The sequence below is a fragment of the Ammospiza caudacuta genome, chromosome 15 (genome assembly GCF_027887145.1).
Source record: "Ammospiza caudacuta isolate bAmmCau1 chromosome 15, bAmmCau1.pri, whole genome shotgun sequence".
In the NCBI taxonomy this organism is placed as follows: domain Eukaryota; kingdom Metazoa; phylum Chordata; class Aves; order Passeriformes; family Passerellidae; genus Ammospiza; species Ammospiza caudacuta.
This window is the reverse complement of record NC_080607.1, coordinates 18758845-18772536: the sequence shown is the minus strand read 5'-3', so window position 1 is coordinate 18772536 and position 13692 is coordinate 18758845. Positions and strand designations below refer to the sequence as shown.

At 47.3% G+C, this 13692-nt stretch overlaps 2 protein-coding genes across 2 annotated transcripts; one reads left to right on the top strand and one right to left on the bottom strand.

The window, feature by feature from the left end:
- Positions 1 to 5510: 5510 nt before the first annotated feature.
- Positions 5511 to 11262, bottom strand: DPM1 (dolichyl-phosphate mannosyltransferase subunit 1, catalytic). Its single transcript, XM_058814790.1, has 9 exons — positions 11149 to 11262; positions 10679 to 10778; positions 9964 to 9997; positions 9486 to 9562; positions 9350 to 9375; positions 8964 to 9059; positions 8393 to 8461; positions 7993 to 8107; positions 5511 to 5956 (listed from the first exon to the last, which is right to left on the bottom strand). Exons 1-9 carry the CDS (start codon positions 11253 to 11255, stop codon positions 5852 to 5854), a joined length of 729 nt encoding a protein of 242 aa, XP_058670773.1. The 5' UTR covers positions 11256 to 11262; the 3' UTR covers positions 5511 to 5851.
- A 58-nt stretch (positions 11263 to 11320) lies between these two features.
- MOCS3 (molybdenum cofactor synthesis 3) lies at positions 11321 to 13513 on the top strand. The gene has a single exon (XM_058814863.1). It carries the CDS (start codon positions 11321 to 11323, stop codon positions 12911 to 12913), a length of 1593 nt encoding a protein of 530 aa, XP_058670846.1. The 3' UTR covers positions 12914 to 13513.
- Positions 13514 to 13692: the final 179 nt, after the last annotated feature.

Here is a 13692-nt window from a genome sequence, read left to right as displayed (position 1 = left end):
GAGAAAAGTTGTCGCCAATTTTTTAAACTTTATGTAACTTAAGGATCTCCTGCATTTTCAGGTGACTGGTGTCCTGACAATCTGTACATGCTGTCTATCACAATTCACTGAAGTAGTGTTTATGAAGAATTTGGTGACATTTTATTGTGTCTCTGAGGCTGCCTTGGGACTTTCTGGCTCAGTGGGACATGGGAATCCCCTGCTTGGCACTGCAAATCACACCTGGGTTTCACTGGGTGTGAAGTGGCATCTTCACATCAGTGGTCACAAGACTCAGGAGGTCACAAATCTTTTTACATGGGAATGTAAATTAAAAAACCAGGAATTACACAAAACTTTAAAACCACAGCTGGTGCTTTGGTGTTAGAGCCCCTAGAACTGAGGTACTTTGGGAGTTACCTGAGACACGTGTGGAATCTGTCTCAAGGAAGGAAAGCAGAGAGAGCTGGTTTGGTTTTCCTATAACAACATAATTTTGCCTTCTAAGAGTTGATATTTTTCTTCTGATGACACAATTACTGAATCATGTTATTGAAGCATGTTGGGAAACATTTCAAAATTATGCTAAGTCAGGACAATATTCAGAATCTCTCAGTTAACTTCATGGCTGCTTGAGCCAGTCTGCTCCTTCCTAAAATACACAGCCCCAAAGCTGAGCACCTTCCTATTTCAGCACTATTTTATTTGTGCCTTGCCACTGACCACATTTTAGCCATCACTTAATGCAAAAAATACAACAGCTCCAGAAGAAGCACCCACAGACCTACTCTAAGGGCTGGATTTGAGTAAGCAGAAGTGTCTGAAGGTTGGAGTGTAGTGGGACATGATAATGCAGCTGGAGATAGAAATGATATTTGAGAGGTGTTTAAGGGAGTGAACACAGCACGAAGATCTGTGCAGAGGACACAACAGCTCAAACACAGAGACCTGGGATCCAGAGAGGAGAACTGAGCAGCCTGTTGGGCATCATTCCCTGCCCTGCATTCTGGGAGCGAGTGAAGGTATGTAGTAAATTTGTATTTGCTGTGTATACTCATCAGAGGACAAGGTAAGAGAAGGTTGGGATGGAGAGAGAGGTGGTTGGAGAGTTCCCCCAGAGCAGCAGTATCAGGGAGTTTCCAGCTGGGAACACTCCCAGCCATGATGTTGGTGCTCAGTCTGTGATTGCAGTATGGAAAACCATCTGAGAAGAGTTTAGAAACTGGAATTTGGCATGGGAGGGGGTGAAATTGGACCCGGCTAGAAAGGAGAGTGTCGGGAGGCAGAAACTCTCGGCGCACTCAGTGCAGGCAGGGGTTTTTAGGCTGGGCAGAGAACAGGAGGGAAGGGAGACGTGGCAGCAGAAGCTGGAGCAGAGGGAGCCACTGCCTGCCTCGGGGTAAGATCTGCAATGACAGGCTGGGAAAATGGGGAAGGATGAGAGGGGTGTGAAAGCAGTCCTGAATGATGGACAAGATCTCGTTCTCATTCACCTCAGGAGGGTTCTCATGGTGGTGTGCAGAGTGACAGCTGCCAACAGAGAGCTGGGGAAGAAAGATGAGAATTTACAAAGTTTGGGTGAAAAGATTGATGGTAAAGCCAAAATTCGAGCAGTGGGGAAGAAGGAGAAAGGGAGTCTTGATATCATTTTTCTCCTATGCGTACAGAGTGAACAAAATTAAACAGAAGTTGATACTAATAGTCTTAATCTACTTTTTCTATTGCAGAAGTGGGTATTGTTTCTCACAATACAGCCACTAGAAAAATCAGTAAAATCACTGCATTGTAAGAGACGAAGTGCTTCACACCAGAGGGGAGACAATTAGCACTCCCAGGCTGAATAGCTTTAATTGCACATGCGTTGTGCTGCTGCTTCAGGTCAAAACTGTGCCCAGATTCATCCTAGTACGAGTTCAGATTCATCCTAGTACGAGTTCAGGAGCAGTGTCATGCTTGGGCTTTATTCAAATGAAAAATAATTAAGACAACTATAGATGGTTTTACACACAACATAATTAATTATATAATAAATACAAGTAAGTTAATCAGCATTAGGACCACTGATCTCACAATGATCTTTAAGACCCACTAAGCCACCCGGCTCCTGTGCTGCTCAGACACCTGCCAGCACTGGTGCCAGTTTCTGCTGAAAAGTCAGTTCAGGGACAACTTCCCACTTTATGCTCTCTGCTTTGTTGAAATCCCCCTCAATGGCTGAGTCTTCAGATCTAGTTTTGAATTAAAAGGTGCAATTAGTTTTTCTCTCTCTGGTTCCAATATATTTCCCCCTGAACAGTAACAACCAATCTATAAGAAAGTTTTTAATTGCCGCAGTGCCTGGAGAGAGAGGGTAAAGTGTGGCAGGAACAGAGGAGGAGATGATGCTCCAGGTTGCTGTGCTTGGCACTGGTTTCTCTCTTTGCCCATGTCTCCTGCAGCATGGCACAGGGGAGCTAACAAACGTGTTCCAAAGCAAGGGAGGGGCTGATGAGCAGTCCTGGCCCCTGCACAGCCCCTGCTCCTGCTGATCCTGTGTCTGCACTTGCCTCAGCTCTGGAATGCCAGCCGCTGAAATGTGCCACTGAAGTCATCCCTGCACTGAACTCAGCAGGCAATCTGTCACTGAATTCATTTCTGCCAAGGTTCCAATCCAGCCTTGTACTTGGGATCTTGACAGGCCCTCAAATAAATATTATTGATTAGTCACCATTATTTTTTACTGTTCATATGCAGAAGGTTGTGGAGCCTTGCAGTTGTACTTTTACATAGTCCACTGGAAAATCTATTTGATTATAGTGTTCGTATTGGCAGTGAGGTTCATCCTTATTGCAGTCTGAGGTTAAAGTCTCAGATTTTGTCAAAAATCCTAAGTAAAAGTGAAGCTGAACCCCTGAACCTCAGAGCAGACAAATCCTCACCAAAAGAGCAGCTGGGCATCTGGGACTGACCGGATTCACATCCCAGAACACAAATAAGCCAGAACTTGGGCTCTGAGTGGATGTCCCAGCTTCAGCACCGTCCTGGGCCAGAGGGACTGAACTGCTGGGCCTTGTGCCTGACCCCTAAACCTGCTCAGGGACAGGGAAATCACAGTGCCAAACGTGAGTTACCTTCTCCCCTGCATTCAGCATCCTCAGCCCTGCTCTGAACTGACGGGAGCCAGGAAACAATTAAAGCTCTGCTCCTGCCAGATGATTGAGTGCTTGCAGACACAGATTCCTGAGAAAGTATAAGAGAGAAAGTGCATTAGCAGAGTATTTGTGCCTCCCTAGGAAATGAATATGGATGTAATTAAGAAAAGCTGATTTATGTGGAACCGTAAAGCCAAGGACATAAAATGAAAAATTCTCAGTAAATGTCAAGTCAGTGTTTTGTGGTGGCCAAAACAAGGCAAGGAGAGTATTGCAATGGTATTAAGGAACTGAGAATTAAAATGCCACTAGATAAATCCCTAGTACATGAATATTTAAGACATTATATGGAGTTCCAAGTACCTGATCCTCAAAGATTCTAGAAGTGCTGTTCCACTATAGTCTGTTACTAACATTTTGAGAACAGCAAGATCACAAGACTTTCTTTTGCTAGGAAAAGCCAAATGGTTTCCTGGTTTCCATGGTGTGTGTGGTGAACTGTGTGTGTTTGTAGATCCCACTAAGGCAGGAAAGCCTGGATGTTCCTAAAGCCTCCTGTGCCCATGGGATCCATGGATGTTCCTAATGCCTCCTGTGCCCATGGGATCCATGGATTACTTCCTTCAGAGCAGCTTCCTGAAGCAGGTGGGTGCAGACTGAGACCAGTTTTTTCTAATTTCAGGCACTATTGTGTTTGCTCATGTCCTGATGCCATGGAGCTCTTGCTTTGTTCCTTTAAAGCACTTTTTTCCCTGATAAATCCATCACCTTTAAGCATAGTGAGAAATGTCACCTATTTACCTGAAACCAGACTGCCCTGACACATTTCAAACTTTCACACACTGCAGCACACAAAATGCTCCTGTGCTGTGACCCTGACTGACATGTGAAAGCACCTTCCTCCAAACATGATCTCATCAATAAATGAAGGAATTTTACCTGGTAATTTTCATAATTTAAAAAGTAGCCATGGACCTTCTAAAAGCTGAACCCTAATTCACAGCAGTCAGGTGATGAATAATTCATACACTGGACTTGTTATATGTCCCTACATAAAAATGAGGAAAAGATGAACTTCATGAGGCTTAATTTGCATTCCAGTAAATGATCAGCATTATATATTTAAATAAATACCTAAACCCTCATTATTTGGTCATTAAAACCTTGTAACTATTTTTAACTTAAAATAATGATTTTTTCCTATGAAACCTTCAAATGAGGTATAAATAGATAAAACCTATTTACTGCAGATTTCACTGACCCTTAAATCCAGAGATGTATTTCTGTGTACATTATTCTCTGATTATTCTGCAGCAAATGAAATTGTATATAATTTTCTGAAAAAGTACAGGCAAATGTCACAAAATGTACAGTTCAGTCACTGTGATCCAGTTACATGTGGATTCAAAATCTGCATCTTTTATTATGTGAAAGCAAATTCCATCTGTAGCATTTGCTTTGGACAGTCAGCAAAGGAGAAACAATCAGAATCTGTACAGCCCCACTAGAGAACACAGAACTAGCTCCAAAGCTGTCCACTAGAAAATAACCTTTATTCCAAGTTTTGTTGCATTATTTTATCAATATGATGACTGTGAAATATAAATTCATCATTTGTCTACAGACTTCCTATATGTTTTCTAACATTAACAACTGCATCTAGTATGCTAAAGGAATGCCGACAAACATAAGCAAAATAGGCAACATTTTTAAAATACTTGTTGCTTCTCCTGTCACACCATTAATTTTCTGACCCAGGTGTCCACAAAAAAAAAAAAAAAAAAAGAGGCTATGTATCTATAATTTCTATATTTTTAATACAGATATATAATGCCATTATTGGAATAATCTCATCTTCCTCCCAATTGCACATCTGATTGCAAGAGCTTCGTAATTTCTGAGTTCTGGCTCTATCTATCAGGCCATGAAACAAAAACTTGCACTGCTGCTTGCACATCCTTCCTCAGGATCCGGAGCAAATACAGACTTCACTTTGCAAACTGGAACGTGACATCAGGAAAAAATCTGCACTATCTTCCCTGAGTGATTGGGGTGTTCCCTAAGCCTGCTGAGGTCCCACTTCACAGACTCTAGATGGGTTTAGTTTCTAAAGAAGGGAAGGAAAGGGACTCATCTGCTTCTGGACAAACACACCACAAAATGACTCCATGCATATGGCTCCATTTTCTATCCAAAGGATATTCCTTCTCCCCAGTCCAGGCACAAACCACTGAACTCTGAGTTCTCTTACACTGCCCCAGCCAGGAGCACTTTGGAGCTGCTTCATGACAGTGTGTACATGTGCTGGGGGAAAGGAAGGACACTAATTAGTAAGTATTTAAATTAATATTTACAAACCACAGAATAAAGACAGGACACATTCCAGGGTTTTTTGGTCCTTGCTCATATTTATTTCAAAATTATCCTTATCTTCTGCTGAATAATGATTCATCTCCAAATGCAAAAGATCATTTAGCTTTGTGTTCTTTATTAAGACAATTATTCTTACAAAAATAGAAAAGCATTAGCCTTTATTAATTTTTAGTTACCATATAGTCCATTTCTGTCGGAAGGAGCATTCTGGGCTGCAGAATGTTTGATTTGTTGTTGATGGTGTTTAATTGTTAGGTCATGGCAGGTCTCCTGGCCACCTCACAAACGATCAGGCTTTTGCCATTATATGTTTAAATCTACACAGACATCAGAAAATCTGTCTAACAAATTTACTTCAGGATGAACTCTCAGGTTGTAGCAAACAAGGTCAAGAGCCCCTTTAGAAAGGAGACAATTTCGTTGCCTCCCAGTTTGGATTCTCCATAGACACGGTCCACAAAGGAGATGGGAACCTGTTGAAACAAGCAAAATTGGTTTTGAGGTTCAAAACCAAAACCATCAGGAATTGTGGAAACAAAAGAAGGCCCTTAGAGCTGGAGCTTGTTCAGGCATGGGGAGGAGGCAAGCAGCAGGCTGGCTCCTTTGTGGCAGCTCTCACCAGGGCTGCAGTGGTGCCCCACAGCTGGGGAGTGTGGAATGGCTTGGTTTATCACCTCTCAAGCTGATCCAAAGGCATTACTCACAGCTGGATGATCCACCCAGGCAGAGCAAACTAACAGCTCACAAAGCCTGCAGCATTTCCCTGTCAGCCAAACTCAGAGCCTCTGAGTCAGTGCCTCAGGAAGCACAGAGCAGCTCAACCTCACCCTGGCTGTGAGATGACCTCAGGACATGACAGCACCTATTGTACAAGACCTGTTTTTATCAGTCTTTGGCCACTTTATAGATTATCTGCAGCATTTACAGGCATTTGACACATTAATTTTGGTCTCCTTCACAAAGTGACACTGTCCAGATGAACTCACTGCTCATGAGATGTTGGGAACGTTCTGCTTTCACCCCTCTGAGCACACACAAGGGACATGTGACAGAACACTCTGTGTTAGAATATTCAACCATTTCCATAATGTTTGTCTGCAAATTAAAATACTTCAGGAACTAAAACAAAGAATTGCAATTGTAATCGGCACTAAAAAATTGGCTTGGTGTTTAGCTGGCAGTGTCAACCAGAAATCATCTGGCAAGAGGAACACACCAATCCCAGGCCTGTGCACGTGTGCCAGAGGGTCTCTCACGATTCCAGCAGGTGAGGCCAAGACAGGAAAGAGCCCAGGACAGGAAGATGCCCAGAAAGGCAGGCAGAGACTCAGCAATGACTCTGCTGTCTTAGCAGTGTCACCTGGACCATCCCAGTGACAATCCTGGCAACTCCACACAGCTGAAGGGCAGAAGTCACTGAGTATGGTGCCAGGGCAGGATGGCACAAGTGGCACTTCCTGACCAGGATGAAGAACAGTTAATATCTAATGAGGGGACTCCAGTGTTACCCTTTAGCACAGGAATTGAGCACTGAGCTGTTTCTGGGCTTCTGCCTCCCTTGCACAAGAGGTTCCCTCATTGCTCTCACAGGCTCTATTCCATGTGCTGGAGGACCCTGCACACCTGGTGAAATACAGCAGAACAGGAGAGATGTGCATGCAACTCTCCAGGTACAGCCTGTGTGAGTTCTCATCAGCCATTTATTCCTTTTAAACTGGCACAGCTCAATCTCAGTTCTCAACTCTGCTGAAGAAGTATTTTTTCCCTGTAATGCTGTTCCACAAGCAAAAAAGGTGGGAGATAAGAGCTGCTTTGTTGTGAGGAAATGCTCTACCCTGTGTCAATGGAGAAATGCCACACATGAAGTTTGGAGAGAGGAGTACAAGCACCACAATTCTCTGACAATTTATAGTCCTGGAATCGAGGATGAAGAACTGGCTCTGAGATTCTCCTACACAGAGATTCCCAGTGAAGCATCTCTAAAGATGCAGCAAGAGCAATTCAATGAAATAAAAAAGGCAGCAGGCTGCTGGAGATAGAGAATCTAACAATTGCATGGAGTTTTTTCATTGACTGTAGACAGCACATTCAAGGAGTTTAGAAGCAGAAAGTTGTGAGAGCTGCAAAGTTGGAAAATAACAAGGCAATAGTTGACAGAGAATGAATCTGAAATAGAATCAGGCTGCTGGAGAAATGAAATAATTTGTAAAGACTTGAGTAGAGATGTCTGTACAATAGGAAGCAGGGAAGAAAAGGCTCAGAGCAGCTTTGTGGTGTATTTTGACTTCTTTCCCTCCTTTGAGGAACCTTGTAAAATTGTGTGCTGCAAAAGGAATGGCAGTAGGAAGAGGGGAATAAAAAACTGCACTTCAGGTCTGGCATTCACCTGACACAGCTGGAAAAACAGAACTCTACACATCTAATTTCTTTGTATTAATTTAAAATCTTGGCTGCTTCCTGGCAGTACCCAGAAGTGGGCAATGTGTGCCCATCCCAGCTGGCCCCATACCTCTCCAACAGTGAATCCCAGCTGCCGAGCCCGCACAATCATCTCCATCTGGAACACATATCCCTTGGAAACACACTTCTCCATCAGCTTCTGTAAGACCTCTTTCCTGTACAGCCTGTGAACAATTCCAAAGGAAATAAAGCCTGAAACCCAGTTTCTGGAACACAGAAATCCAGACAGAGTGTAGGAATCTGAACTGCAATCACTCAGCTCATTACTATTTATAAACTCTCTAACGAGGTCATGGGAGCAGCAGTTCTTGCAATCTAATCCACTGTTCCTTCCACCCTTTCCAAACAGATTTCACAGTCCACAGTAAAGAATGTCATTCTTACTCCAGTCCTTATCCGGCAGTTTCTTAATTTCCAATAAACTTCAGGAACTGCAAACCAGACCCTACCTGAAACTCCCTGTCAGATCTGATGCCCCCGGTCTCAGCAGGACCTGAGTCAGAAAATTGGCTCCACGACTGTGAAAGAAAACATCCATGTTAGAGCTGTTTAGTACAAGAAGATGGGCACTCACTCCAACCATGAAAAACCAGGAACAATCCAAATCCACCTCCAGATCAGACTGCAACACAGCTTGTGCTCCAGATTCTTTACAGGATAAATAAATAAACATGAACATCTGCCTGTTGTCTGGGAGGGACAGGAGCATTCCAGCTGGGCAGGTGAGGGTGTCCCTCACACTGCAGGGCTCAGCCTCAGCTTGTTCCCTGGATGAACTGGATGTCTGTCCCAGCCTGAGGCCACTGCTCCAACCCCCTTTCCCAGCCCACCCGTGTCATTCCAGCCCTTCTTGGTGGATTTGAACCAAGGAACTGCCAGTGGTGGGTGCTCCTGGTGTTCAGTGTGACTGCAGTGCCCAGCAGGGACAGCACTTCTGGGGACTGGGGAGCTCAGCTTACAGGAATGGAATTATTATTTACAAGTAACAAATTTCTGTGTGAAGAGATGGAAACTACTAACCTGATTAACTTTCTTTTCAAATCCCAGCCATACACTCCTCCATTTCCTTTATATCTTGTTCCAGATACAATATCAAAATTGCCTTCTTTCTGCTTTCTGTAAACAATTGGTTTTATCAGAAAAACTGGAGGAATGTTTCAAAGTTCAAATTTCAAAGTAAGAACAATCAACCTTTCAATACAAAATCTGTATTTTACAAACTTCTGAACAAATAAGAGACAAAGAGTGGCTATGAGCATTATTCAAACATCTTTTAATTGTTCTCTTATAAAGAGCTACTTCAGGGAATCTAATCATTATTTTTTACCCACTATGGCACAGAATTTCATATGCTGCCTCATAAATAATTTATAAAGATCAACTTTCATACTATAATCAGCACCCACCTGATAAACTCTGGAATGAATTTTGGCTGAAATGAAAGAAAGACAGATCAGAAAAAAGGGCAGGGGTACAATAAGAGCAAGCACCGAGAAGTGAATTCCAGCAGAGTGTACCGGAGCAGAGGACATGCAGCCTTACGTGGTGGGAGAGGTCAGCATCCATGATAACGATGAAATCCCCAGTGGCATGCTTCATCCCATGAATGTAAGCAGTGCCTGATGGAAACAGAAACAACTGCCCTCACCTTCTGACACAGCAATGCACACAGAACCTGCACCTGAGGATGGGCCGCTACCTGAAATGCCATTTACAGAGCAGCCCCTGCACTCAGGAGCCTCAGGAAGCAGACTGGGCTCCAAACCATCACCAATCCTTCAGCCCCAGCCTGGGCTCAGGGGTCAGGGCAGCACTGAGGACCTGCTCTGAGGTTCTGCTTTGGAAACACACTGGGATTTTCATGTGCATTTTTAAAGATTGTTTGTTTACAAACAGCTTGATGAGAATTGTTTCTGCTTTTGGGCTTTACTGTGATTTCTTCTGCACCTTTATACACTGAATCAAAGTATACAACAGATTCTTTAATTGCTTTTACTAATCAGAGTTAATAAGGACTTACCCAGGCCCAGCTTCTTTGCTCTGGGTCTCAGAAGCTACAGGAGATATAAAGAACACATAAATGAGTTGACATACAGTTTTAAAAAATACTCTGAAATTTCCTATATATTTTTTTCTTAAAACAATCTTCATAAATGCAACTTAGTCCAAAAATACTTTAAAAAACTTGGCATTTACACAGTAACAGATTGAAAAGTATCTGACTGCCAATAAGTAAATGACACCATCTTGTATATAACTGAGGGTTATGTAGTAATATATTACAGAGATAAAAAAATAAATAAAAAATCCTGTTCTTGAGGAATGCAATGAGACAGATTAAAAATAAATCATACGCCCAGCCCAGCTTTCATCTTTCCAATTTCCTTACTCCTGCAGTCAATTAAAATGAAATTAAATCTTATCCAAACCCCATCTTTCCCTCGGGCCTGCACCAAGTACAGCAACACTCACAGTCATTGCTCAGGAGCACACAGAAATGCACCAAGGACTGACAACACTTTGCAAACAATTCATGATCTTGCATATTTGGTCAGAATGAACTGTCCCGAGCTTACACTTGTCTAAAGTGGTGTACAACAACTTGTTTAAGGATGTGAAGAAAAAATACAGGGAATCCATCCCAGTTCTCAAGGACTTACACTATTTTTCAATTAAAAAAAAAAGAAAAAAAAAAGAAAAAATAAAGAAGAAACATTACTGAATACACAACTCACTATTTTATCCGATCCATATATTTTTTCCAGCTGCTGAGCAACTTCCTGCGTCCCATCTGGGCTTCCATCATCTATGATGATAATTTCGAAGTCGATCCCACTGAAAGGAAAATGATTTCCCAATGAGCAGGTGGGGCTGCCCAGGGAGGGCTGGAGTGCCCATCCCTGGAGGGGTCCCGGGAAGGGCTGGAGGCGGCACTCGGTGCCGAGGACAGGGTGGGGACGGGCACGGCTTGGACTGGATGTTCTGGGACGGATTTCCAGCCCAGTGACGGGCGGCTCGGTGCGGGTCAGGGACAGCCGTGTGCGCACGGAGGTCGGCACCGCCCTCCCCACCTGTGCGGCCCGGTCACTCCACGGGCGGGCATTCCCAGCCCCGCAGACACGGCTGTCCCTGCGCAGCCCTGCCCGGCCCCCGCTCCGCGCCCCGGCCCCGCTCCGAGCCCCGGCCCCGGCGGCGTGCCCGGTACCTGTCGCCGAAGGTGCGCACCAGCAGCCACACGACGAGCGGCAGGTTGTCGCGCTCGTTGTAGGTGGGCAGCAGCACGGAGACGCGCCCGGGGCCCCGCGCCGCCATGGCGGCAGTGACGCGGCGCCGCGCCGGAAGCGGCGGGGCCGGCGGGGCGGGCGGCGCTGGCGGCCATGGCGGGGGCAGCGGCGGCGCGGCTGCGGGCCGAGATCCGGCGGCGGGAGCGCGAGCTGCGCGGGCTGCGGGAGCGGCTGGCGGCCGAGCTGGCGCGGGGGGACGCGGCCGAGCAGGAGGAGGACGGAGAGCGGGAGCGGGACGAGGCAGCCTGCGGGGCGCGCCAGCCCTCGGCGGCCGAGCCGGCGCGGGGGGACGCGGGGCACGCCGAGGATGAGGACGGAGCCCGCGGGATGCGGGAGCGCCTGGCGGCCGAGCTGGCGCGGGGAGACTCGGGGGATGCCGACGAGGAGGACGAGGACGACGACGAGGACGAGGAGGAGGGATCCCTCGGCTTCCCCGCGGAGCTGCCGCCGCTGCCGGCGCGGTCGGCGCTGAGCGCGGCCGAGATCCTGCGGTACAGCCGGCAGCTGGTGCTGCCCGAGCTGGGCGTGCGGGGGCAGCTGCGCCTGGCGCGGAGCTCCGTGCTCGTGGTGGGCTGCGGCGGGCTGGGCTGCCCGCTGGCGCAGTACCTGGCGGCGGCCGGCGTGGGCCGCCTGGGGCTGGTGGATCACGACGTGGTGGAGACGAGCAACCTGCAGCGGCAGGTGCTGCACGGCGAGGCGCGGCGCGGGCGGCCCAAGGCGCGCTCGGCGGCCGCGGCGCTGCGGCGGCTGAACTCGGCCGTGCAGTACGTGCCGTACCGCGGGGCGCTGCGGCCGCGCTCCGCGCTGCGCCTCGTGCGCCAGTACGACATCGTGGCCGACTGCTCGGACAACGCGCCCACCCGCTACCTGGTGAGCGACGCCTGCGTGCTGGCCGGCAGGCCGCTGGTGTCCGGCAGCGCGCTGCGCCTCGAGGGGCAGCTGGCCGTGTACAACCACCGCGGCGGGCCCTGCTACCGCTGCCTGTTCCCGCGACCGCCGCCGCCCGACGCCGTCACCAACTGCGCCGACGGCGGCGTGCTCGGCGCGGTCACCGGCATCGTCGGCTGCTTGCAGGCGCTGGAGGTGCTGAAGATCGCCTCGGGCATGGGCTCCTCCCTCAGCGGCTCCATGCTGACGTTCGACGCCCTGGAGGGCCGGTTCCGCAACATCAAGCTGCGGCCGAGGAGAGCGGACTGCGCCGTGTGCGGGGACAGCCCCAGCATCACCTGCCTGCAGGATTACGAGGCGTTCTGCGGCTCGTGTGCCACGGACAAGTGCCGGGCGCTGCAGCTGCTGCCCGCCGCCGACAGGCTGTCGGTGCAGCAGTACAAGGCGCTGCTGGACGCGCGGGCCCCGCACGTGCTGCTGGACGTGCGGCCGCCGGCGGAGGCGGACATCTGCCGCCTGCCGCACGCCCTGCACATCCCGCTCCGCAGCCTGCAGGACCGCGAGCCGCACGCCCTGCGGCGCCTGCACGAAAGGGTTCGCGAGGAAAGGCAGAGAACTGACGGCCAAACCCCGCTCCCCGTGTATGTCGTGTGCAAGTTAGGAAATGATTCGCAGAAGGCTGTAAAAATTCTGCAGGAGTTACCTGCCGAAGAATTTGGTTCTGTGGTAGCTAAGGATATCAAAGGGGGGCTCATGGCTTGGGCCACTAAAATTGACTCAACCTTTCCTCAGTACTAGAATTTTAAATGGTGAAAAAACCCACATATCTTCAGAGTGTGTTCTGTAGGGTTCCGTCTCCTCTGTGTAATGGCTATGTCACATGGGAAAACCAGACAGAAATACCATACTGCTTTTTTTATGTTACCTTCTTTTCCTAAGAAAAATGCTTATTTTTGTAGCTGTCTGATTATTTTTGTAAAAATGTAAATCTGTCCATGAAAGTGGAAAGAAATGTTGGTTATATGGAAAGAGTTCCTTGGTTATGATTTAATAGTAAAAACTTGGCATAACTACTGACTTGTGCACATGGTGATTGAGAATATCCTAATTAGCAATTGTAACCTGGAAAACAGCAAAACACAGGAATTATGTTATTGCTCAGTCTCTGAAGTGATTAACAAATTGAAACAGTGCATGAAATGAATAAAAAATAATTACTGTTAATCCCTAGCTGGTCTGCAGCACTATTAATCTGTGACAGGGAATTGCCAGGACAGCACTAATGAGACCACGGTGGTCAACACCTTTCAGTTCTGTGTAGGAGCCGTGTGTATTTATGGACTGGGTGTAAAGAACTTCCAGAGCCATCCATCCTCCTTTGGGAGGCAAAGCAGTGATTCCCCAGCTTGAATACAGAAACTGAGGTTAACTGTCAATAAGACATAAGTTTGACCCCGGAAAGTTGGTAAAACAGACAGAAAATGTTTTTATCAGTGCTTACAAGATTTGAGAGATTGAGGGATAATGGGGAGGTGAGAGAGGGCAGAATCAGGTATTTATCCTCCCTCCTGCAAGGA